Raw genomic sequence first — 23,857 nt, 5'->3', positions numbered from 1 at the left:
ACAAATTTTAATGCAAACTGGTTCAAATTCACAAATTAAAGACCAAAATGTGTTTAAATGAGTTCCACAATTATGCAATAATTTTACCCTAAATGTCTGCGGTATTTTTAAATGAGATCCTGTAAACAAATCCCCTTTGGTTTAACAAAACCCTACTTTTTGTTCGCATTCATCCGGGCGCGCGAATGCTCGCATCATGGTGGTGTGCAAAATAATTTGAAAACCAGTGAACCTCATCGCGTTCACACGTGGGGCGCACTGAATGTAAATAATTTTCTCTCCACGTGCACACGGTATTAATGGCTTTCTTTCTCAAAAAGGGATGTTTACAGAAATACCCTTTTGCGGGGAAATAAACGCTCATAATTTGTACAGGTTAATTTGTACCTTTTGAAATGTTTTTTTTTTTTTTTGGTAACGGCTATTTGTAAATATTATATTTCCGTTTCAACATTTTTTTTTTGTATAAATGTTGCATGATAAACTAAGTATGCTTTAAAAAAAAGTTCAAGAAATTGTTATCAAATAAGGTGCCGGTACTTTCTTCTCCTAAGGCTCCCTTACTTGTACGCGTCCTTAATGTTGCCTTGTTTTCTGACAACTCTTTTCCTCTGAATTTACGCCGATCTGTAAATATGAGCTATCCCCCTTTATTTTCACGCTGAAAAAAATCCAACCCACACCGCCCTTTTTCCTTTTTTTTCTTAATTTGCACTGGCTGATTTTACATTATTTTTTATTTTTATTCTTTTTGCGTTTATTTTCTTTTTCTCCCCACTCCGTCTCCGCAGGTTTAGGGTGTTTAATTCTAAGGACACAGAAAAAGAGTAAAGTAAACAATAAAACACACCGTGTTAAGGCAACAAAAACAAACAAAACAAAACACACCCATACATACATTTACTCACGCACTCGTATCGCGTAGCACTAATAAGCCACCTTATTGGTGTGAGTGAGATGAGCGCGTTTGCAAGCAAATAAACCGACCGAAAGTGACCGCACAGAATGAGGGGGACGCCCAGCGAAGATCAAAGAGGTGGACACTGACATTTTTCGGCACTCTTAAAGTAGGAAAAACTCGATTTTGTTGAATTCTGATTTTTGATTTGTTTTCCCTTTTGTTGGAGAAAGAGAGGAAAAAATCGTAACTATTTTAGCAACCTGTTTTTAAACCTAATCGAACATCGAATCAAAATTGCCCCGCTATTGGAAGAAGCAAAAGACTACAGCGTTTAAGGAAAAATGATAATGTAATCAGCTCGAACTATTTATTTAATCTTAGCCAGCATGATTCAATACTGAAGTACGAAATGTAATTTTGAACATTACATGGTTACATGTTCAGCAAACCCTGTGTAAATGCTAGTTGTTAGGAAAAAGAAGAAATTAGACAATAAAAATCTAGTTAACTACTCAAAATGAGAAACAAATTTCTCTTTCTTTTTAGTTAAAGTTCCGACAGCGGAGAATATCGCACATATTCGCTTGAACCCTTTGTGTTGTATCTAAACCAAATCGACAATTCTTCCTGTGTTTTGTGCATGTGTCCTCACCAATTTTCTTGTCCTAACTCACCACAACCCACCATCACGTGTCCTGTAATAATCCATCTCTTTTTTTATGTGTGCTAAATTGATATTCCCTTTTCCCTATTTGTTTACACAAATCTTTCTCTCTCTACCCACAAACAAACACATTCAAGCCCACCATTCAGCAGCAAACAAATAACATACCAACATCCGCAAACGCTAGGCAGTATTGTCAGTAGTTCAAGAGATTGGAAAAGGTTGCACAATGATAGTTTCCTTTTTCGTTTGACTTCCCCCACTACCATCCACCAACCATTTTTAACTACATTTTGTTCACGGTAGTAACTGTGTTATTTCATATTTTTGAGTTGTCGTTTTTTTATGATTGTTAGTTTTACTGTTCAGTTTTCTTTGAATTTTCCTCTGTTTTGTGATTGTTTACATTTTTCTAATATTTCATTTTAAATTGTTTGGAGCGCTGACTAACTTTTTCCGCAAAATTAATTAATTTCTTATGAAAAATAAAATTTAAAAAATGTATCCATATCAGATTGCAAACAATTTAAATAACACGAATTTTAAATGTTCACAGCAAAAAAAAAATTATAACTGCAACTTATTTTTTCAACACACCGTAACCGCTTGCGATGCGACATAAATAAAGATGTATTGGTAATAGGATTGATGCTCTCGCATGCGCGTCGCTCTCTCTGCGCCACAGTTTGGGCATGTATTCGTGGAGCGTGCGTTGCGTGCTCTTGCGTCTCATTTGAACCTGAACCTCAATGAAAAAAAATCATCTGATGACGATAACATAAAAAACACTGCAAAATTTGGGTATGGTTGACACACATACTGAAAATGACGAAAATTTTAGTAATTCCTAAAAAAATACTGGAAGAACTCCGAAGGTTTGTTAGTGACTTCGGATAATCGAACCATTATAAAAATAGTTTTTTTTTTTATTTTCTCCTTTTTAACATCAAATTTGAGTTCAACGACCTAATTTTAGTAAAAGTTGATGTCAATTTAAATGCAGAATGCGTTTTTTTTTTTCATTATTTTATCACCGCCATCTTAGATTCGAACATTCTTTATCAGTTTGGTCTAGTTTAGAAGTCATATTTAAGTTCGACATTAAAAAATAAGAAAACAAAAAAAAAATCGGTTATCCGAAGACTAAGTATTTTCAAAGTCTTCGGATAATCGAATTTGGACTGTACTGTGTAACTGAACTATTAGTTTATAAAATCTATGCAAAACTTGACTTCGAAAAACAAATAGTTATGAACATTGCTGACTTTAGTTTACATTTTCATTGAAAAAACAAAAAAAACGATTTTAGATAATTCAGAATAATTGCATAATGCTAATTTTTGTATTTCTAATAATATTTTGCATATTTTTGATGCTAGCATAACTCTAATGATGATGGCTCGAAATTTAATTTCTGCTATGCTATGCTATGATGTCCTCCACCCTAATACCTCATATCCGTTGGTAAAATCGCATGCTAATTTCATGCACGAATGCCATTGTGAGAAAATTCATTCAATATTTCAATGGAATGTATACTAGGGTGTATAAAAGTTTGAAAATTTTGGAAAATCTTAAAAGGCTTGATTCTTTTGATAAAAATAAGTAACTGTGTCAATTTTGAGCAAAATCCGTTAAGATTCAAGGGTCGCTGTTCACAGTAAAAAAAACCGATGGTAAAATCGCATGCAACTTGCACATCACCTTCGTTAAAATAAACACTTAATATTACACACTGCATGTACAATTTTTGCAAACACAAAAAAAAGTTGTAATCGACGGGATTCAAACCCAGCACCAACAGTATGGACTGGCGCCTTAGCCCGCTCGGCCATCAGATCAATGAAGAATGGGAAGGATAAACGCAAATATGAGCTGGACATATCGGTCAAGTAGGTTTCCCATCCCATAAAATTTCCTAAAATAATGAAAATTTATTTTACACCCAGGCCATTAACACGCAGCTGGATTACTACTTTGTTTGCCGTGTTGATCGCTGAAGTTTGTATGGGAAAATTATCAAAAATTAATGGGGAAAGGCAAACATTTCAAAATTCTACCAAAAAGTGGGCTGCAATATGTCGGATCATTGTCAAGTTTGAGATTCTCAGGTAAAATGTTATGACAAACAACTTTATCGAAGACCGCATAACGATCCGAGTTAACCCTGATGAGTTATTAGCGATTTTGTATGATATGATTTTTTTCATCGACTTTAACGATCTGGAGCGTTTTGGCTCAAAATTGGCATAGTTAAATATTTTTACTAGCGGGATTCAAACCCAGCTCAAAAGGAAAGGACTACGCGTTAGCCTTCTCGGCTATCAGGTTGTTGCAAAGTGGGAAAGATTAATGTAAATATTTGATGAGCTACTTATTTCTGCTTGTACACAGAAAAAAAAGTTGAATTTTGGAATGTTGAAAATTTCGTAGGTTGAATATTACCTCTTTTTTGAGTAATATTACCTAAAAAAATGTGTAAAAATGTGAACCTGATGAATATTCACCAGAAACTGATGAAAATTCATCATTTATTGATGTAATATTACACTTTTTTTGACACAAAATCTGTCACCATTTCCTGATGAATATTACTATACTTTTTTATCTGTGTAATATTCATCAGGGATGGTGACAGATTTTGCGTAAAAAAAAATATTTCAGGAACTGGTGAATTTTCATCAGGTTCACATTTTAAACATTTTTTCGGTAAAATTAATCAAAAAAGAGGTAATATTCAGACAACAAAATTTTTAATCTTCTAAAGATCAACTTTTTTGTTCTAATATAGCATAAAATTTAAAAAAAATGCATTTTTTTACCCAAAACCCTTCAAACGCTGCTTTTTAATCCTTTTTTCTGTGATGTGTACTGCCGCAGCTATCCCAAAGTAAAGGTTATTTTAATTAATTAATAAATAAATAATAATTTTATTCATGATTATTATGACTTAAAATCCAACATCAAATTAACAAAGAGCTGCATGACATTTTTGACAGCAGTCCATTCTAGTGGGTGTTAACACTTTGGGTTTCCAATAAAGAAATAGATTCGCTATTGGAACTTTTTTTCTTTGTTACATTGAATGAACGGAAACCAATTTCTTAGAACTGACCTAACTGCAATAAAAATAGCAATTCTCAACCAAATCGTACCTAATTTGATTTTTTCTCAAAAACAAAAACTAAGAAAAACAAATAAAAAGTATGAAAATGAAATGTGTAACATTTAGTAGCCATAGGAATCTAAACCTGTGTTAAAATTTATATTAAAATTTAGTTAAACCAAATCCAATTTTGGCCTCTGAATGTTACATTTTCATACTTCATACGATGTAAATAGATTTGTGAAATATGTATTGTAAAAATATGTTTTACTACATACTGCAATAATGTCCTGCAATGAACCGTCAAAACAGTCGAGTGTATATCGTAGGTTAGAAACCATGTTAGAATAGGGACAGTCATTGTGCATCCTCTTCAACTCTTGCCTATTGTTCAAGCTACAAACACACCCCATCAATCAAAAGTTTCGGCCAGCTATTACAGTAAAAGTACAAAAAAAATCAATGTAGACAGCAAATCTCAAAATTCTTCACAAACAAAAAACCATCAACGCCTACTCTTACATATCAGACAGCAAACGAAAAAAACAAAAGCCAAAGCCTACTAAATGTTGAGTCTAAACAAAATCCGTAGTAGCAAAACTGCGCTAAATGTCATTCTTTTTCTTGTTTCACGCGTCGGCACCCTTCAAATTAAATCACATAAAAAAAAAAAAACAAATTTTTAAATCAAAAATGCTCTCTTCTATCTCTTTTTTCTTCCTCATTATTATCGTTGTCAACCATACACACAAACAAACACACTCTCCGTCACCACCACTACAACACACAAAACATTATACACAAACACACACTCAAGCCCCTATCTAAAAACCAACTACTACTACCACAATGATACCAAGATTTTCTCCCCCCAAAAAACAAACAAAAAAATTGCCTCTCAACATCAACATACAAACAAAAACATTTTTTTATTCTGATTGCAACATTTCTTCTTTTTCTTCTCCATTCTTCTAGGCTGAATCATGAGACTAAATAAGATTATTAAAGTTAAAACAAAAACAATTGCAAACAAAAAAGTATCAACATTTACACATTGTATAAAAACGAATGTTAAAACAGGACAAGAGAGATGCAAAGTATGTAGAGTGAAGAAAGTAATTTAAAACGGTTAGATTTGCTGTTTAGAGAGAAGCGAGTTTGGCGCAGAAAAGACACTCAAAACCACATTCGTTGTTTAGCAATTTAGCAAGCGTGCGTGTGCGTGACTTGTTTGGACTGTGTTGCGTGCAAAAAGCAGCAACACTCTAGAAAAATATAAACAAAACAAGCAAACATAAATTTGGTGTTGTTTTTCTCCCTTCTTTGTTCTCTCGGCAATTAGGTAGAATAATGAAATTTTTGTCATAAGTCAATTCTTGCAGTAAGCACAACACGCATACTTTGGGCTGCGATGCGTTCAATGTTTGTATGTATTAGTGAGAGATTTGGACCATGTGCAACTAAACCACACGGCTGTAGGAAGCAAACTGAGTGCGTACTTAAACTTTTGTTAGGTTAAGAGGAATGAGAATGACTGAAGAAACGAAAAAAAAATTGGTGATCAACTGTCAAAAAACGACGACGATATGCACTCGAATTGTTTTGTTTGTTATGATTTGAGGTTAGAAACGGACGTTTCGATGGACCTTCGCGAGGGGGGTTCGCGTTTAGCTTGCAATAAATTTCTACCTATTTTTGATCGCTTTCTAGTCTAATCGAGAGGTGAGTAACTCAATTTTGTGCTGCCCGCCGTAGCCTCTCGAAAATTGTTTTGCTGCAAGAAAGCAAAATGACCGCGTTGCCATCTTGTTTCTTTTGTCTCACTTTTTGTTTTGTGTTTTCGCTCACCCCGAGCACCTCCCAACTCTAGCAATTACATGTCGCACGGATGTTTACTAAACCGGTTGTGCAACTTAAAATATGTTGCACAACAGGTTACAGTAACTGCAGTGCAACAAGTTTGTTTTTTTGCTTGTCACAGAGAAAATGTGCGCTCCCCTCTTCTTTTCTTTCCTCCCTCCTTTAAAGCCATAAAAAATCACTTTCCCCCGTCATTTCCCTTAGTTTTTGTTACTTAAAAAAGCGTTTTTCTCTCTTCATTTTCTTTCTTTTTTCTCTTTTAGTTTCAAAATTAAAAACAATCGTGAGACAGGCGGCGAGTTAGACGCGCGAGTGTAACCGACTCGTGCTGCGCAAAAATATGCAGCAAATTAGAAACTTTTAGCATCGTTTTATTCTCTATTTAACCCCTCCCATCATCAGAAAAAAAAAACAAGTTAGATTGACATGTTACAAGTAGGTTGCAAAGTTGTTGCATAGGATCGAGTAAAAAGTTGTGCGAGAAACGAAATCAATTATCAATTATGGTATTTTTTTTAGTTATTTTTCCTAGTTTAATGTTAATCAAGTTTGGTCAAATTTTAGCGAAAATTTAGTATTCTACGTTATAAATTATTAAAATATAATATATTTTTAATCAATTACGAGTGCGCGGTACGATGTATACAATAAAAATGGCGATAAAGTTATCACCACCTTGAAACGAAACACACACGCCCTCACACATACACAGTGTTGAAAATAGAACCAGGCAATCTATTCTACTGATTTTCACTAATCACTAGCTTTTTATGTTTGCTTCAATCCCGCATTACAGAATAAAATACAAACTTTGATCAGACCTGTTAAAAATGTGAGAAAATCTCACAAAAAAGCCGATTTCACGGAATTACCAGCATTAAACGGTGTATTCCGATGATCAAGTTGCACAAAAGGTCATTAAAAAAACAAAAAAAAAACTAAATTTAGGTGTATGTGATGTGCCTCCAAGTGTTTTTCGCTTCTGGTTAGAAAATTGTAAGGATAAAAACAAAAAAAAAACAATTGTTACTATTTTGGCGCAGAAAAAAAAACATAGGCAAAACTGGCAACTGCTGTAACACAACCCGCAACACTAGCGCCTAGTTTCAACCCTCTATATATTACTCTGTGTAACATTTAAGGCAATAAATCTACACGAAGCTGTATTTCACTAAAAAAAATCAGTACAAACGCAAAACCCGTAGCGCATTTAATTACCTTAAAAAAATGACGACGGTCCCAAAATGCTGCGTCTCTTGCGTGCGCGCAGCACCACCACGTGTCCGGTGTCCAAACCTCAACCATCATCGCCACCACCACCACCACCAAGCAACCGTTGAAATGGCGGATCGCTGTGCTTGCTCTCTGTGTCTCTGGGAGTGGTTCCTCTTTCTCTCTCTGTTTTCTCTTTAGTTTGTTTGATTTCGCTCTTCTCTCTGGCTTTTTGCACTGAGTTTTGTTTTCTCTCTTAAGTTTTTTGCACTTGAAACAATACACATACAAAGACAAACACCCTAAAAATTATTCCGCCATTTGCGTTTATTTTTTTGTGTGTGTGCGAGTAGAACGCGTTTGCGCGAATGGTTCATGTAAATAACTTTGCTTTCCAGTATCATGTACTAAACTCGCTCTCTGACTTTCTCCTTCCCTAACTATGTTTGGAATGTGTGCTAGAAATGTTTTTTTGGTTGAGGGAAATTCGTCGAAACAATAGAACTGCGTGCGCGGTTTGAGTCCTTGCTAAATTTTCGAAAAGGTGGCAGGGAATAAGATCTGATGAACATGTTCAACTTGTATGCAAGTAGCAAGAAATTTGTGTGTTGCTTGCGTCAAAAGATAGATGGCGACACCGGGAAAAAGAAGATGTTCATCCGTTCGCAACGCTCAAATCAAACTCCCAAGCTTTAGTTTGTTTCGTTTGTCAAAAACCCATCTATTTTCACGTTTCCCCACAATCAACTAACACCTCTAATTTCTCTAACCTTTTTTCGTTTCGTGTCATGTTCGTCTTGATTCTTTTCGCGAGAAAAAAAAACGATCACCTCCACCCAAAATCACACCAAATCTCTCTATCTCTGTCTGTCTGTTCCTAACCTCACTTTGTTTTCGTTTTCGTTTCGTTGTTAACCGATATTTGCGTTTTTTCTCTTTTATTTTTCGTTCATTTTAGGCCCAACGAAGGCCAACCAAATACTTCATCAAATAGGTAAATATGATTGAATTGAAGAGCAACCGTTACACTCCCAACTTTTTTTCATTTTTTGTTGAGTTTTTGAACGATTAGCGTTTGATTTTTACGTTACACTTTTTTAGTACACAAACACACTTACACGTCGCCACTCTGTTTGACCAATAGAGAGAGCACACAATAGTTGGAACAAACACAAAAACACTACTAGAGGGAGTTATCTTTAGCTGGGACGCAGTCGTGCACTGTGCTGCCATCTAGTTTTTCATCTTAGAAGCAATCAATAACTAGCAAAAAGTGGAAGTTATTTACATGAACTTCATGTTGCGTTTTCTTGGACGCCAAAAAACGCGCTTTTCACCTTTCCATTTCTTCCTGTTGTGTCCATATTCGTTTTCGTCTGTGTTATTTTGATGTCGTTACTCAATGTTAGCCGTTACACGAACCCTCTCCTGTCAATGTTATCGGAAATCGCGTTAACTTTTTCTTTAACCCACTGCATTTGCCCCGATGACGCATTGCCTGTTATTGTTCCTTCGTTTGGTTGTGTTTATGTTGCATGTAGTTTGCGTATCCTCTAAGATTATACTAGCGACATCTACATCCGAGCATTCACACGCCTAGCCAGCATTCGAACCCCGTTTGAGTTTGTGCTTCCACGCGATTAGTTTGCCCCCACCACACCACCCAAAACCAACCTTCATTTCTCAGCAATAGGTAAGCTAACTCCCTCTATCTGGTGAACCGGATCCGGTTCAAGTTTTCGGTTAAGTTTTGTTTCCAAAGACACCACCACCACCACAGACACCAACCACAAAGTGAAGTCCCAATCCTTTGTTTTGCCCTGACACGAAGCTGTCAACCAATAGCCAAGTTTATGGTTTGGGCTAGACCTTTGGAATGCTAACCGCAACGATTCTCGTTTCTTTTCTCTTTCTTCCCGAATTCCGTCCGTAATCCTTTCTCGAAACTCCACTTGCGGTCTTGAAATAAATTTAAAAAAAAAACAATTGTAACAAATAAATAAATAAAAAAGCAGTGGCTCGACCGGCGTCGGCGAGGAGCCGGTGAAGCCCCGGGTGCTCCGGTTCACCTGGTCCATGAAGACGACGTCGCCGCGGCTGCCGGACGAGATCATGGCCGAGATACGGTCCGTGCTGGACAAGAACAATTGTGATTACGAGCAGCGGGAGAGGTGAGATCGAATTTTTTTGTGTAAATGAACTTGAAATTTTAATTATTTTGTTTCGTATGGTTTTTAGGTTCGTGCTGCTGTGCGTGCACGGTGACCCGAACACGGACTCGCTCGTCCAGTGGGAAATCGAGGTCTGCAAGCTGCCCCGCCTGTCGCTGAACGGAGTGCGGTTCAAGAGAATATCGGGTAAGTGAGGGGGCACACTGCAATAGGGTCCTAAGGCCAAATGTTAATTTTAACATAAACCGATAAAAGGCATGCCAGAGATCCATTTCTGATCACTTTACTGCCGTTCTACGCATAATTGTCCCATGTCAGTTTTGGATGATTTTGACTTTATAACATTTTTGAGTTTAGTTTGATGTGTACTTTAAGAAAAACACATAAAATCTGGTATTTTGTTCGGAAACTCATTAAAAACAACACCAAGTCTGTTTGTCCCATCGTTGAACTTCTACGCATAATTGTCCCGCCAAGTATTTTCTTACACGGAATCATTAGTTTTACTAAGCATTATGTCTTGTAAAAATTCAAAATTTTCTAAATTCATGAAATTCTTAAAACTCCAAAAATTTTAATTTTGCAAAAATTTCAAAATTCTCAACGTTTGGAATTTTTTTTAAATTCTCAAAAAACAAAAATTCCAACAATTGGTTACTAAAGCCCTATGTCAATTTTTATGTACAACGGTAAAAAAATACGATTAAAAACCATTTCTGATCACTTTTTTTCATTTTAATGCAAAAAAAATGTTGACAAGACAACATTTTTTCGATGGATCAACTATGATCCCCTTGGAACGAGCTGTCAAGTAGGAGCTTTTCTGTCAAGAAGGAACCCGAGGATATTTTTTTTCAAAGTTGATTTAAAAATCCATTTTAAACTCTTTGTGGTCGTACAAAGGGTCATTGTACTCAGTAAAATAAGCTTTTTCATTTTAGGACCCAATTCTATAAATTATAAAAAAAATAATATTCTAAAAAATCTATAAATCCTAAATTCTAGAAATTCTAAACATTCTCAAAATTATAATATGGCCGTTGCAAAAAAAAATTATTATAGGCCACGGTTTCACCATTTCAATGAAAAAAGTGTTTTTAAAAGCATTAGGTGTATAGGTGTCCAGTTGTTATGCCATCATAAGTTTCCAATAGTTCTAAGTATTGACGAAAATTTTATTTTTGCGAGTAAAAAAAGTTTTTGCGGTGCTGAATATTGTAATCTCATAAAAGTTAAAATATTTTTAAACGAGCCCAACAATCTAAATATGATCATCAATGCAGAAAAAGGCCTTTTAGATTGTTTTGTGTTGATTGGACACTATCTCGATTGAAATTTTCCAGTTTTATGAACAAATATTTTTGTTGCCCCCTTATTTTTCGAACCAATTTTTAAGGGGGGGGGGGTTGGGGGGGTTCTTTTTTTTGGGGGGTGACATACACTTTGAAAAAAAAAACTGAAAAATAACAAATTCTAAAAAATTCTAAAGATTCTGAAAATTTTATGATTTTTAACAATTTGTAAAAATTGTAACAATTGAAAAAAAATCTTAAAATTTTAAATTTCTAAATTCTAAAAAAATTAAAAAAAAACTAAATTTTTAAAAATTAAAAAAAAATTCAAAAATTCTATTTTTTGCCAAAATTCTAAACATTCTAAAAACTATAATAAATCAAAAAATCTTATAAATTTTAATAATTCAAATTTGCAAAATTCTAAAAAAATAAAATAAATCAATAAATTCTAAAAAATTACAAATTCCAATAATTCTAAAAAATCAAATAATTCTAAAAAAATTACAAATTCTAAATTTTTTAAGAATTATTCTTTGTCCTCTATCTTAACCTATACCCTAACTGGCTCAATCGGCCTTGCCATCACGGAGCCGTGCGTCTATTTATAGATCCGAGATCTATTGTTCTTCGTCTAAAAATTTTAAGAATTATAACAATTCTAAAAGTTCTAACAATTTTATAAATACTATGAATTTAAAAAAATATTGAAATTCTTACAATTCTTACAATTTTTAAATCTTAAAATTTTTAAAATTCTTTAAATTTTTCAAATTTTTAAAATTTTTAAAATTTTTGAAATTCTTCAAGTTGTAAAAGTTATAAAAGATATAAAAGTTGTTAAAGTTATAAGAATTATGAGCAATTCCATTTCAAATATATTCTAGGCATATATAAGCCATTTTTGTGTATATGGAGCCAGTTACACTCGATAATGACATTTGAGAAGGGCGTAAGTGTTTTAAATATTGTTGTATTCCGTAATTTAAATATTGCTTTATCTTGAAGCCGTTGCATGCTATCAAAAAGTGGTCAAAGAGAAACTTGTAGGAAATTTGACGGGCTTTCCGAAAAAAATACACTGAAAGAAAAAAACAATCCACTTTTATGAGATTTTTTGATTTTTAAGTTTAAATGTCAAATTTGAAGGTGAGCCCACGTTTTTTTTTCGTTCAAAATTTTTGTGAAAATGGCCTAAGATGTTACAAAAAGACTCACGATAAATGCGGGATGGACTCACCTGAAAAAATACAAAAATCATTTTTTGAAACTGTTTTTTGAAAAGTGCTCCAAACTTCAAAATTTTCAAAAGCCAAATACAGGAATCGATTCTCCAGACAATTTTACATAAAAGTCTCCATATTGACCATTGTCCTAAGTCCAATCCTTGTGAAGTTACAGCGGTTTTAAAAATAAAAATGTTGAAAAAATAGGTTGTTTGATGGTTTTTGCCAATTTCTATATGACAGACTTGATTTTTCAGTCTCGAAAATATTTTAACCGGAAAGCTCGTCCAATTTCCCATAAGTTTGTGTTTGACCACATTTCAACTGGATGTATGGGCTTACAGATATAAGCTAATTTATTATCCAGGTTACTTTACTACCTACACTGAATAAATATTATGTATTCAGTTATAAGCAATGTAATTAGCTTATATCTGTAAGCGCATACATCGAATTGAAATGTGGTCAAAGACAAACTTATGGGAAATTGGACGAGCTATCCGGTAAAAATATTTTCGAAACTGAAAAATCAAGTTTGTCATATAGAAATTGCCAAAAACCATCAAAAAACCTATTTTTTCAACATTTTTATTTTTTAAGCCGCTGTAACTTCACAAGGATTGGACTTAGGACAATGTTCAATATGGAGACTTTTATGTAAAATTGTCTGGAGAATCGACTCTCGAGTTCGGTTTTTGAAAATTTTGAAGTTTGGAGCACTTTTCAAAAAAAGTTTCAAAAAATGATTTTTGTATTTTTTCAGGTGAGTTGCTCCATCCTACATTTTTCGTGAGTCGTTTTGTAACATCTTAGGCTATTTTCACAAAAATTTTGAACGAAAAAAAATCGTGGGCTCACCTTCAAATTTGACTTTTAAACTTAAAAATCAAAAAATCTCATAAAAGTGGAGTGTTTTTTTCTTTCAGTGTATTTTTTTTCAGAAAGCCCGTCAAATTTCCTACAAGTTTGTCTTTGACCACTTTTTGATACGATGCAACGGCTTCAAGATAAAGCAATATTTAAATTACGAAATACAAAAATATTTAAAACACTTACGCCCTTCTCAAATGTCATTATCGAGTGTAACTGGCTCCATATACACAAAAAATGGCTTATATATGCCTAGGATAACATGTCTACAAAGTTTCATTGAAATCGGCCCAGTTAACTCAATCCGAATTCTGAAACGGAATCTATTTAGAATCGTATACAAATTCCGTTTCAAACGCAACAACCGGTTCCGTGTTCGAACCGGTTGTTGCGTTTGAAACGGAATTTGTATACGATTCTAATTAGATTCCGTTTCAGAATTCGGATTGTTTTGACTGGGGGAGAAGGTCGAGAAAAAGTACCTAAAAAATTCCTGTTTTGGGCTAGAATTGCTCTTATATGAATTATAAAATTTAGATTACAAAGCTTATTTAAATCTAATATTTCTAAAAATTCAAAAAAAACTACTGATTCTACAAATTTCTAAAAATCCTAAAATATCTAAAAAAATTAAGATTCCAACATTTTTATTTTATTTTTTTAAATCTTAAAAATTTTAGAACGTGCAATATTTAAGAATCGATGATTTTTTTTTAATGCTATTTTTTTATATTTAAAAATTCTTAAAATGTTTAGATTTTTTTAAAGTTTTAGGATCTCTTATGATTTTTAGATATTTCTGAATTTTTGGATTTGCAATTTTTTTGATTTTTTTTTTCAATTTTTAGATTTTTTTTAAATTTTTGAAATTTTTAAGAATTTTTGAAATTAATAGAATTTTTGATATTTTTAAAATTTTTGAAATTTTTAGAATTTTTGAAATTTTTAAAATTTTTGAAATTTTTAAGAATTTTTGAAATTAATAGAATTTTTGATATTTTTAGAATTTTTGAAATTTCTAGAATTTTTAAAATTTTTAAATTTTTTGAATTTTTTAGATTTTTGAAATTTTTAAAATCTTTAAAATCTAAAAAATTCAAAATTTTTAAAAATTTCAAAAATTCTAGAAATTTTAAAAATTCTAAAAATATCAAAAATTCTATTAATTTCAAAAATTCTTAAAAATTTCAAAAATTTAAAAAAATCTAAAAATTGAAAAAAAAATCAAATTAATTGCAAATCCAAAAATTCAGAAATATCTAAAAATCATAAGAGATCCTAAAAGTTTAAAAAAATCTAAACATTTTAAGAATTTTTAAATATAAAAAAATAGCATTAAAAAAAATCATCGATTCTTAAATATTGCACGTTCTAAAATTTTATAATTCAAAAATTCAGTGCATATTTCAAAAAGCCCTGAATTCAAAAATGCAAAAACCAAATAATTAATAGTAGTTAAATCTCATGAATTTAAATCGGAATCACTTCTAAATATTTTGATCAAAAAACAAGATTTAAACATGATGTATTTAAATCTTGTTTAAAGTCTTGTTTGAGAAGCTGTCATGAAACTGTTGTTTTAATTAATTAATAAACAAGTTTCACAAAAATCGTGAGGTTTGTAAATCTCTTTTATTAATCAAAAATATTTGAAAATTGCGATTGTCCACGCTCAATACAAAAAAGATTTTATTTGTATAGACAATCTAAAATTTCCATAATATATGTATCCACGTGGTTTTAATAAATAAAAAATAAATAAACAAACCCTCCCCTCTCCCTCTCCGCAGGCACCAGCATCGGCTTCAAGAACATTGCCTCGAAGATCGCGTACGATCTACGCCTGTGACTCGATACAAAATCGGAGGAGTACCACTCGGTCGGCAGCGATCTTGGCGGCGGCCCGGACGATAGCGACCGAGGGGGTGGTGGCGAAGGCGGCGGAGACGGTAGCGGAAGTGGCAGCGGTGGCGACGAAAATGTGAGTTCTTCCCCACGGATTGACGGGGAATCGGAGAGGAAAAACAGTGGTGGCGACGGTGAGCGGAAGGGTTCCGCGGGCGATTCTAGTACTACAAAAACGATGAAAATTGGCCACGCCCAGCAGCAGCAGCAGCAGCAGTACTACTACTATCAACAGCCGGAAAAGTTTAAATTTGGCAATCGAGAGGGCGCGGGCGGCGGCGGTGGCGAAAAGGTTGCATATAACAGTATATTCACCTCGCTGCTGAGAACCACCACGCTGTAAATAAGGTGAGCTTTGTGTCGTGATTGTGACGGAGGGAAAAATTTAGAAACTAATCTAAAGATTAGAGCAGAAATATTGAAAAAGAATGTTCTTTTTTTACAACCGTTAGAGTAACTTTAAAAACATCCAAACATGCAGTAAATGATAGTATTTCCATCGTCGTTGAAGACTAACCAAATAACACAGAATTAGAGAGAGAAAGCTAAAATATTAGTGGCGAAAACTATGGTCTTCAGTGTCCTCACGTCGTCGTCGTCGTTGGTGAATCCATTCGTTTTAGGCAGCCACACAGTTTTACTCGAATCCAGTAGGGCACTGTTTTGTAGCGCAATCCTCTATTGTTTGTAGCAAAACGAGAGAAAGAGATTTAAAATATTCGCGTCTAAACAAAAAAAAAATAGAACATGTTAATTGCACAGTACAGTTTTAAATGTCAGAACTAAAAACACACTCACACATACACCTGAATAAAGTAATATAACACACACACTCATGCGGCTCATCACACGAACAAAAAAAATGCCTTTCAACCGACCACCTCAGACCACGCCCACGTTTCATTTCACACAAATCTTTCTCTCACGTACACTTGTGGATAAAAAAAAGTAATAACAAACAAGACTAAAAAATCCAACCACGTGCGCTCCCATATTTTCGTCAACAACCTAGGAAAATATTAACCAAACAAACGAAAACGACTGATTTTATTGGTGAGTTTACCACAATAACAACAAACAAACAAAAAAATAATCGTGCACCCAAGCCACGCCCCTTTCCGCGCGGATGTGTGTAGTACTAGTAGAGCCACGCCCCCTCTTTTCCTGATTTCTCTCCCCTCCCTCTGACGCGTTGCGTCGTCATCGTTTGGTAGGTAGGTCGAATCTATCAAAACTGATTTTTATCGAGCGTTTGCGCTACTCGCCGCTAGGGGCGTTAGAATCAGTGTATTTGTAGTACTAGAATGTAGCGGCTCCAAATATGATGCATAGCTGTTGTATTTTCTTTCAAGCCTCCCGTCGTTGTGTGTGTGCGCGCGCGAACGAATGTGTGTAGTACTAGAATGCCGCATAAATAAAAAACCTGTTTCTTACTGTACTGTAGTACTAGAACGGTAAGACGTCGTAACGCAGTTAAAGTAGTTTTTCAGTGTATATTTCTTCACGCACTCTCATCGACGCTTCTTCGCTCGCAAACATGGCCGACGTAAACCTCTTTTCTCATCGCGCAATAATAAAAAGTTTCTTTTTGCAATTTACGCCCCCGTTTTGAAGGCGTGCTCACGCCGCAGCTTGCGTTTGCTACCAAATTTAGTGCAATTTAGTGAGGTTTTGGTTGGGAAAAACGACCCCGAAAACGGCAGTTGGTGAGGGACGCCGCCGCCATTTTGAATTTCACGTTGCGTCGCCATGTCCATCGCTCGCTCTCGCTTCGAGACGCTAAACTCATTTTACAACCTATATATAAAGTTTCATTCACTCACTCACTCACTCACACACACGTAACCGCAACAGTAAGCATGTAAATCTCATTAATCGTTAGAGTGAATAGAATATAATAATGAGTAAAAAAATGAAAAAAAGGTTAAATGAACGAGAAAATTTAAATTTATGAGGAAACTTGCAGAAAATAAGAAACTAGAAAAAATTTAAAACCATAATATATAATTGATGAAAATTAAAAGTAAAAGCAACAAAAACTGACTATTTATTTTCTAAAGTAACAAAAAATTGGAACGATATGTTGAACAAAACAAAAACGCGAAAAAGATTTGTACATTGAGCGCGGAACCTACTAAAAATTAGAATGCAAAATTCACTAAACGTTCTTCTACGAAAACAAAACAAAAAAGTATAACCAGCAGCGCAGACAACAGAAAAGAATATCTTCTTCAACGTTAAAGTAAACAAAAGAAAAATACACAAAGTGATAAGCTCCCCCGTACGATGAAAAAGAGAAAAAAAAGAAAGATGGAAAAACATGAAACTTATGCATAAAGAAAAAAAAACAAGCGAATTAGAAAATAAACATTATTACTATGGAAAAAAAAACAACAAAAAGCTATATAAAAACTAGTTATTGTTAGATTACAGAAAGTGCAAGAATTCAAACAAAACAAAAAAAAACAAGTTTTCACGTACGAATAAAATTGAAAAGCAAACACATACACACATACAAACACATAGTCTTACTATCTCACACACTGAAACAAAATCACGCAGCAGATTTAACCGAAAACAAACACGAAATCTTACGAAATTCTGCAAATGTTTGAAATTTTTCTTTTCAAGCAGCACCACCACAAGAAAAAAAATATCGACAACATTTTTGTTCCTTTTCCGATTAATTTAAAAAAGTTACCTCCCATGCCGAAAAAACCGCTGGAGATAAACGTTAAAAAACAAGTATCGTGTTTTTGCATTTCAACCAAAAAAGTAAACAAAAGCGTAAACAACTCAAGCTTGATTTGTAAATATTAAAAAAGAGCAAAACTGCAAGAAAAAAAATTGCTGGGGAGCGAAGCCGCCGGCAGCAAGAGCGTGGCTTCAAAATAAGTAAACAAAAAAAGAAAGAGAAAATCCTTAGATGTAAACATGTTTTAAGTGTAATAACCTTCCCCCCACAGAAATCCCACTTTTCCCCCAACACAACCCCTCTCGCTCACTCCCTTTTATTATTATGCGTTTTTATTAAGTGATTGCGCCCAATAGCCGCGATAAACGTGCATCCTCTGACCGCGCACTGAAGTTTTCAGCAGGGTCGAATCTAGTTTAGTAGACAAAGTTTCCTTTATATTTTAAAGCCCTTCTTTGTTTCTGTTGACTGTTGGACCTACTTTCCCTCACCCAAGCTAGAAATCCCTACCGCTTTCCTTCCCTCGAACCCCGTTTTTTCCTGCTCCGAGTTTGTGTAACGTTTTTGCGCAAGAAAGAAAAAAACAAACCATACTCTTGCGTGTAAAATTATGAAAGTATCATTTAGCAAGAGAAAAAAAACAAAATGAGGATCAAGATGTAATAAAAAAAAGGAATGAAAAATTATGAAAAAAAAAAACAAAACACAAGCGACAGAGATAAACAAGAAGAAAAAAAACACTTTGTGGTGATGGCTAATCCTTTTTTTATAATTATGATTATGATTTTTTCTCAGAAAATAAATAAAGTGAAAAAATGTTTCAAATAAAGAAAATATAAGCGGAGGGTTTGAATGGCTGGAACTGAAAAAGAAATTTCCTTAGAAACTACATTCATCTAACATCTAACAAAAAAACTTTTTTGAGTAAAATGGCGTTAACTTGAAAATAAAGCTTACGATTTATGCTGCTTAACATGTAAAAAGCTTCCTCTCTAAAAAAAAGAGAAGTTTGATGCCTCTAATGCCTCAAATCAATTCCAAAATATAACATTGGGCTGGATATTTATCACGTATACATGATGAAATCCAGGCTGCAACCCGCTTAGTTCACCGTCTCCATGCGATTGCTTAATGTGTGTCTCAGAACTTACACCCTTTTCAATTTTCACATTATTTTTTTCACCATTGCAACACGGTGTATTTTTTCTAGAACATTAAGACCACCTCGAACGCTCGCTAGCAAGGACAGACTATCAGCGCAACTCTCCAGTGAGGTCTATTTCTGATGCTTTTAACGACGCCTACAGGTTTTTCGAATTCCACGAACCCGTGAGCAAGTTCCACGATAAGCTGCGCGTCGAGTTCCAGGAAAGGACGCGAATTCGTTTACGTAGAAGCTAAAATGACAATTTTTAACGTGTTGTAACTTATTTTTGTATTGTGTTATGTACCCTGTAATTGTATTTTGTTTTTAAAAGGCTTCGAGCCAAACCAAACCATGTAGACCACTTAGGTCCGATGGGTTAATAAAAGAATACACTTCTAGAACATTAAGATAAAAACTTCGGCAAATCTGATATTTGGCACCATGAAAGAAGGACTCGTTTCCGACATTTTGCGAGGTCCGGCGAAATATTATCGAAATATATCGTCAGGGGTTGTTTTTTTCGATTTTAAAGGAGAGTTTCTCAGAAAAGTATCTGAAAATCAATGGATTCATGTACAAATTCATCCAATTTCTTATAAATATGTCGTGAGAGACACTATATTACGTATTTGATTAATATTTACCCTCAAATAAAAAGTTTCCGAACCAAATTTGTTAGATTTCTAGCTTTCTCTGCCCAAAATCCAAGTTGGAAACCCCAATACGACCAAATAAAAATCTTTTTTGTACAATTTGTCATGAAAGTACAGCAACAGATTTCCCGGACACAAATTTGAGCATAAAACACTGCTAAACTTGGAGTATTTCATTAAGAAGGCTATAGTTCTCAAAAGGTTCCCAAATAATTTTTCAGTCCTCTGCCATAATGCACCATAACATTTTAAGATCGTAGATGATGTCTTTACTTTTGGGGCAATGACTGTCAATCAGGGCTTGTGCAATTTCGACTTTGTTTGTGATAGCTGACATAACACTCCAATCGTCTTCACCACGACAACCCGATTTTTACATTCTGCTTTCGTTCGTTTCACACACAAAGGAATGAGTGCTACGCAAAGTCACTCACACAATCATTGACTTCCCTCCAGGAGAAAAATCGCCTAGAGAGCGGTCGTTTGACATTCTATCGAGATTCCGATCATCTCTCCAATGATAGCAATCATATGATTTCTGTCACCACGCAGCATACACTAGGAAGAGAGAGACAAAAACGAGAGAAAGAGAAAGAGCACGTTGTCTCGTTCGGGCGGCTGCTTGAGTGGTGCTCATTTTTCGTTCGTTTCGTCTTCGAGTTTACGTTCATCGACCGTCGCCAAGCAATGACGGTCATGATAGGCGTTGTGTGTCAGCGATCAAATATCGTTTTGGGAAATGATCGCTGACAGAAAGTTCTATCGAATATCGAGCAGTCCCGTTCAGTGATAGATCCCTTTTCAAGCATTGCTGTCAATGATGGTTCTGAATTCAGGGTAAGCATAAGCATAAGCATAGGTGCCCACCCGCAGTTGCTACTCCGTAATTGACCAGGACCTGCTGTCAATGATGGTTCTGAATTCAGGGTCCAGAAATAGTAAACAGCAAAAAAAATCACTATATGTAAAATGCCTCTACAAAAAACACAAAGAAACCCATTTTTTGATTGATACATTCTGAATCAAGATTTGCATGTTTTTCTAAAACAAACATGGCCGCCAAATAGCCAATCGGGAATGATGCCTTTCAGAGCCTAAAACATTTTCGAATTAATCACAGAACAGAGAACAGTTTCTAGAACAATTTCCCTGAAAAAGTATCAATTTTGGTTCAACAGAATCATTTTCGCTTGCGAGCTTTCTTCACTCGCGAAAGAGAGAAGAGACAAATTACGCAAAAGAAAATCGCTCCCGAACTTCTCCAAGAAAATCAATCTGATGATGTTTTTTGTGAATTTCCTTGTCAGCACCACTTAAAATGATTTATTTCGCTTTTTTACACACATTGTCCATCTACAATTAGTGACAGGTAATTTTTCGACGTGTGACGTCACACTTGCAAGTGTAGTAGTGAAAAAGATGTTCCGCCGAATAATCAAGATGATGATTTTTTTAGATTCCTTTTACCGATCTTTCGTGCGCGATAGAGGAGAGCCATGTTCCCTTCGATTTTTTCTCTTGACGAACGTTCAAAGATTTTCTTTTGATGATGATTCTTCCATCGCTGGTCACCATAATAAACATCAACATTATCTAAGGGTTCCAGAATCTCCATGAATTCATTCTTAAAAATGGAAATTTACCTACCTTGAGTTTTCTCAGCCTTCTGAAGTTTACATTTTTAATTTAAAATTATTTTGTTTTACCTTTTTCACTGTAGTCATTTTTCAGAAATTGCATAGTTATTTCAATTTTAAAAATCGTCACGTTTTCTTCATACTGTTGAATTACAGTGTTTTTTGATTCGTCACAAACTGTACATTTAAGTGGTCGGTAACTCAAGCCGCACTTAGGCAGATGATACAAAATGGAAAGGATGTTGTTGAATATAGGCAAACAAATATCAACATGGAGCACCGAGTTTTCTGGTGAGTGCATCCCAAAAGGGTTAGGCATCGCAGCAGGGTGCACGTGCAACGTCGACCTCCGACGCGTGTGTTTGACGAAACGGGTCAAATGCAAATATACAACCCAAAGCACAGCACACTCTAATCCGATCTAAACCCTGACTTAATGGTGACAAACACCAGAAGCTATACCACAGAGTAAGACAGAGTCACTACTGCCATTTGATTTTTGGTTCCACTTTGTGGTACATCGCAGGTACATCGCACGCCTGCTACCAGCAAACCTTATGGAGCCAAAAAATAAAATGACGTTTCTTCGGACTGCTCGCTCTGGGTTACTCTGTGGCTATACTTTAGCACGGCAGCTCAAATTCAAACAAAAAACGAATCTGATCCAAATCAAGTCAGCCTTGATTGATCTTCTCCCTTCAGAGACGCCTCACAAATCACATCTGGCCTCACTTTGGTTCAAATCCGTTGGGTTTGCCTTTGGGGCCCTCTTAATATGCGACTGTAACCGCAGCAAACAACCACGACAAAGAGATCGAGTATGTGACATTCAAGCAGTTAATTGAATTACAATTGACTCGTTAAATCCCGCCAAAGCGGCTGTTGCCACTACTGGGTTTTGGTGTTATGATAAGTTTATTCATACCCGCGAGGCGATATCATGGACTGATGGCCGTGGCGATATTCTAATGCCGTTCAAGGGAAACAATAAGTTGTTTTATTTAAGTATTTTTTTTCTTTTCTCCCGGCTTTTCAACAAAAATAAATTAAATTCTAATTTCATCAAACAAAAACGTAAATCCTAACAAACAATTTCTCCATTTAAAATTCCCTAACTAAAGCAACTTATGCCCTATTAAAACAATGCTTTTAAATCTCTATAGAAAATAGGAAGATTTAAATTTGACTTTTCATCTTTCCATGCTGGGCTGTATTGTATGATGTTTTTAATTATTTCATGCCACCTAATGTAAAAATGCTTTTTTATAACACAGATTATGTTCTGAAATTGATAATAAAGGCAAAAACATAACAAGATAAATGCATGTCAAACATACATAGACAAACATAAAACAACTGAATTAAATTTTTTGTAGAGCTAATATTGCTCAAAACGACCTCCTCAACATTGATAAATTAAAACGTTCGAAAAAAATGGAAAAGAGAATTAAACATTGGAAATGTTGCCTAAAAATGGACGAAAGGATGACCAAATAGACATACAATATTTTTAAAAGTTCAAAAAAAACTCTAGAATTGTAAGATTTAATTCAAATCTGTCTGAAATTGTCAACAATCGTTCAAGTCAAGCTTTGACAACTTCAATCCAGCAAATTAACCAAATATTTACTCATCGCCCGGCTGATGAGAAACAACCCGACACGCTTGAAGAAGAGAATTCTTTAATGATTTAATTGTCACTCGCGTGTCGCACCAAGTCACGCTACATTCCTCCCTCCCCCTTCTCTTCTATTCTAACTTGGTGCAGATAATCTTCCGAGAAGAGTGTGAACCGTAGCAGAAATTGCTTCCTCTCTAGTTGAATGGACGACATCACTATATTAAGGGTCATCCCCATAACTGGACAAGATCATCGGCGACTTCACAAAATGATCATAAATTTTTATTACAATCCCGGTCAGTTCTGGGGCGGACGGCGCCGGAGACTTGTACGGTGGGAAACTGCACTTTTTGCAATGCTCCCCTCACGAGTGAGGGGGCTTTCTATTAAATGTAATTAAAAATGTATAATTTCATTTGATCGTGTATGGTAGTGAAGAACTGTTTCGCAGACTGGCGGCGTCTAATTGGTCAATTAATTAATTTACGAATGTCATCGAATGCCTTCTATGGGAAAATGATCTGGAAAATAAGTCACAACTTTTGCGATGGGTTTAAATTTGGCTGGTGGCTAACAAAAAAAAACGCGCTCTAAAAATGAGCCCACATGATTCTGGACAGTTCAGTTCATTATGCTTTTCAACGGTCAGACAGACGAAATACGCTGGTGCCATTTGTTTGGTCATTGTTATTTATGGGCTAATTAGTAAAAAACTGACCAAATATCTAACTATGGAACAAGGGCAGTGGCCTCTTTTGTGTAAGTAACTGCTGGCAGCTTATTTTTAAGTTTTTGTAGAAATGTTTTATGAAAACAAACAAATAATTAGGTTTGTAACGTTCAACTCAATTCACCTATGTGGTTGATGCCTTCCTCACTCTTGGTCATAACTTGAGA

The 23,857-nt window shown here is 34.8% G+C and overlaps 1 protein-coding gene and 1 long non-coding RNA gene across 18 annotated transcripts in view; one reads left to right on the top strand and one right to left on the bottom strand.

Moving 5' to 3' along the window:
- The window catches only part of LOC120418433 (MAP/microtubule affinity-regulating kinase 3-like), a 102,127-nt gene extending 83,386 nt beyond the window's left edge, over window positions 1-18,741 (top strand). For 10 of the 17 annotated variants that reach the window (XM_052707125.1, XM_052707123.1, XM_052707118.1 and 7 more), the window contains 4 exons: window positions 8,702-8,737; window positions 9,756-9,914; window positions 9,982-10,100; window positions 15,093-18,741. In XM_052707125.1, coding sequence (XP_052563085.1) covers window positions 8,702-8,737; window positions 9,756-9,914; window positions 9,982-10,100; window positions 15,093-15,151 — 373 coding nt within the window. In that variant the 3' untranslated portion in view covers window positions 15,152-18,741. Of the gene's footprint in view, window positions 1-791; window positions 1,078-5,646; window positions 7,186-8,701; window positions 8,738-9,755; window positions 9,915-9,981; window positions 10,101-15,092 lie in introns of those variants that run through there. The other 7 variants (XM_052707124.1, XM_052707122.1, XM_052707116.1 and 4 more) reach the window with 6 other exon arrangements.
- The window catches only part of LOC128092723 (uncharacterized), a 444,042-nt gene that overhangs the window by 328,920 nt on the left and 91,265 nt on the right, over window positions 1-23,857 (bottom strand). The gene's annotated exons all lie outside the window — the stretch shown is intronic.

This window comes from Culex pipiens, chromosome 2 (genome assembly GCF_016801865.2).
Source record: "Culex pipiens pallens isolate TS chromosome 2, TS_CPP_V2, whole genome shotgun sequence".
In the NCBI taxonomy this organism is placed as follows: domain Eukaryota; kingdom Metazoa; phylum Arthropoda; class Insecta; order Diptera; family Culicidae; genus Culex; species Culex pipiens.
The sequence above is the reverse complement of the archived record's forward strand: the minus strand, read 5'-3'. Positions and strand labels throughout refer to the sequence as shown.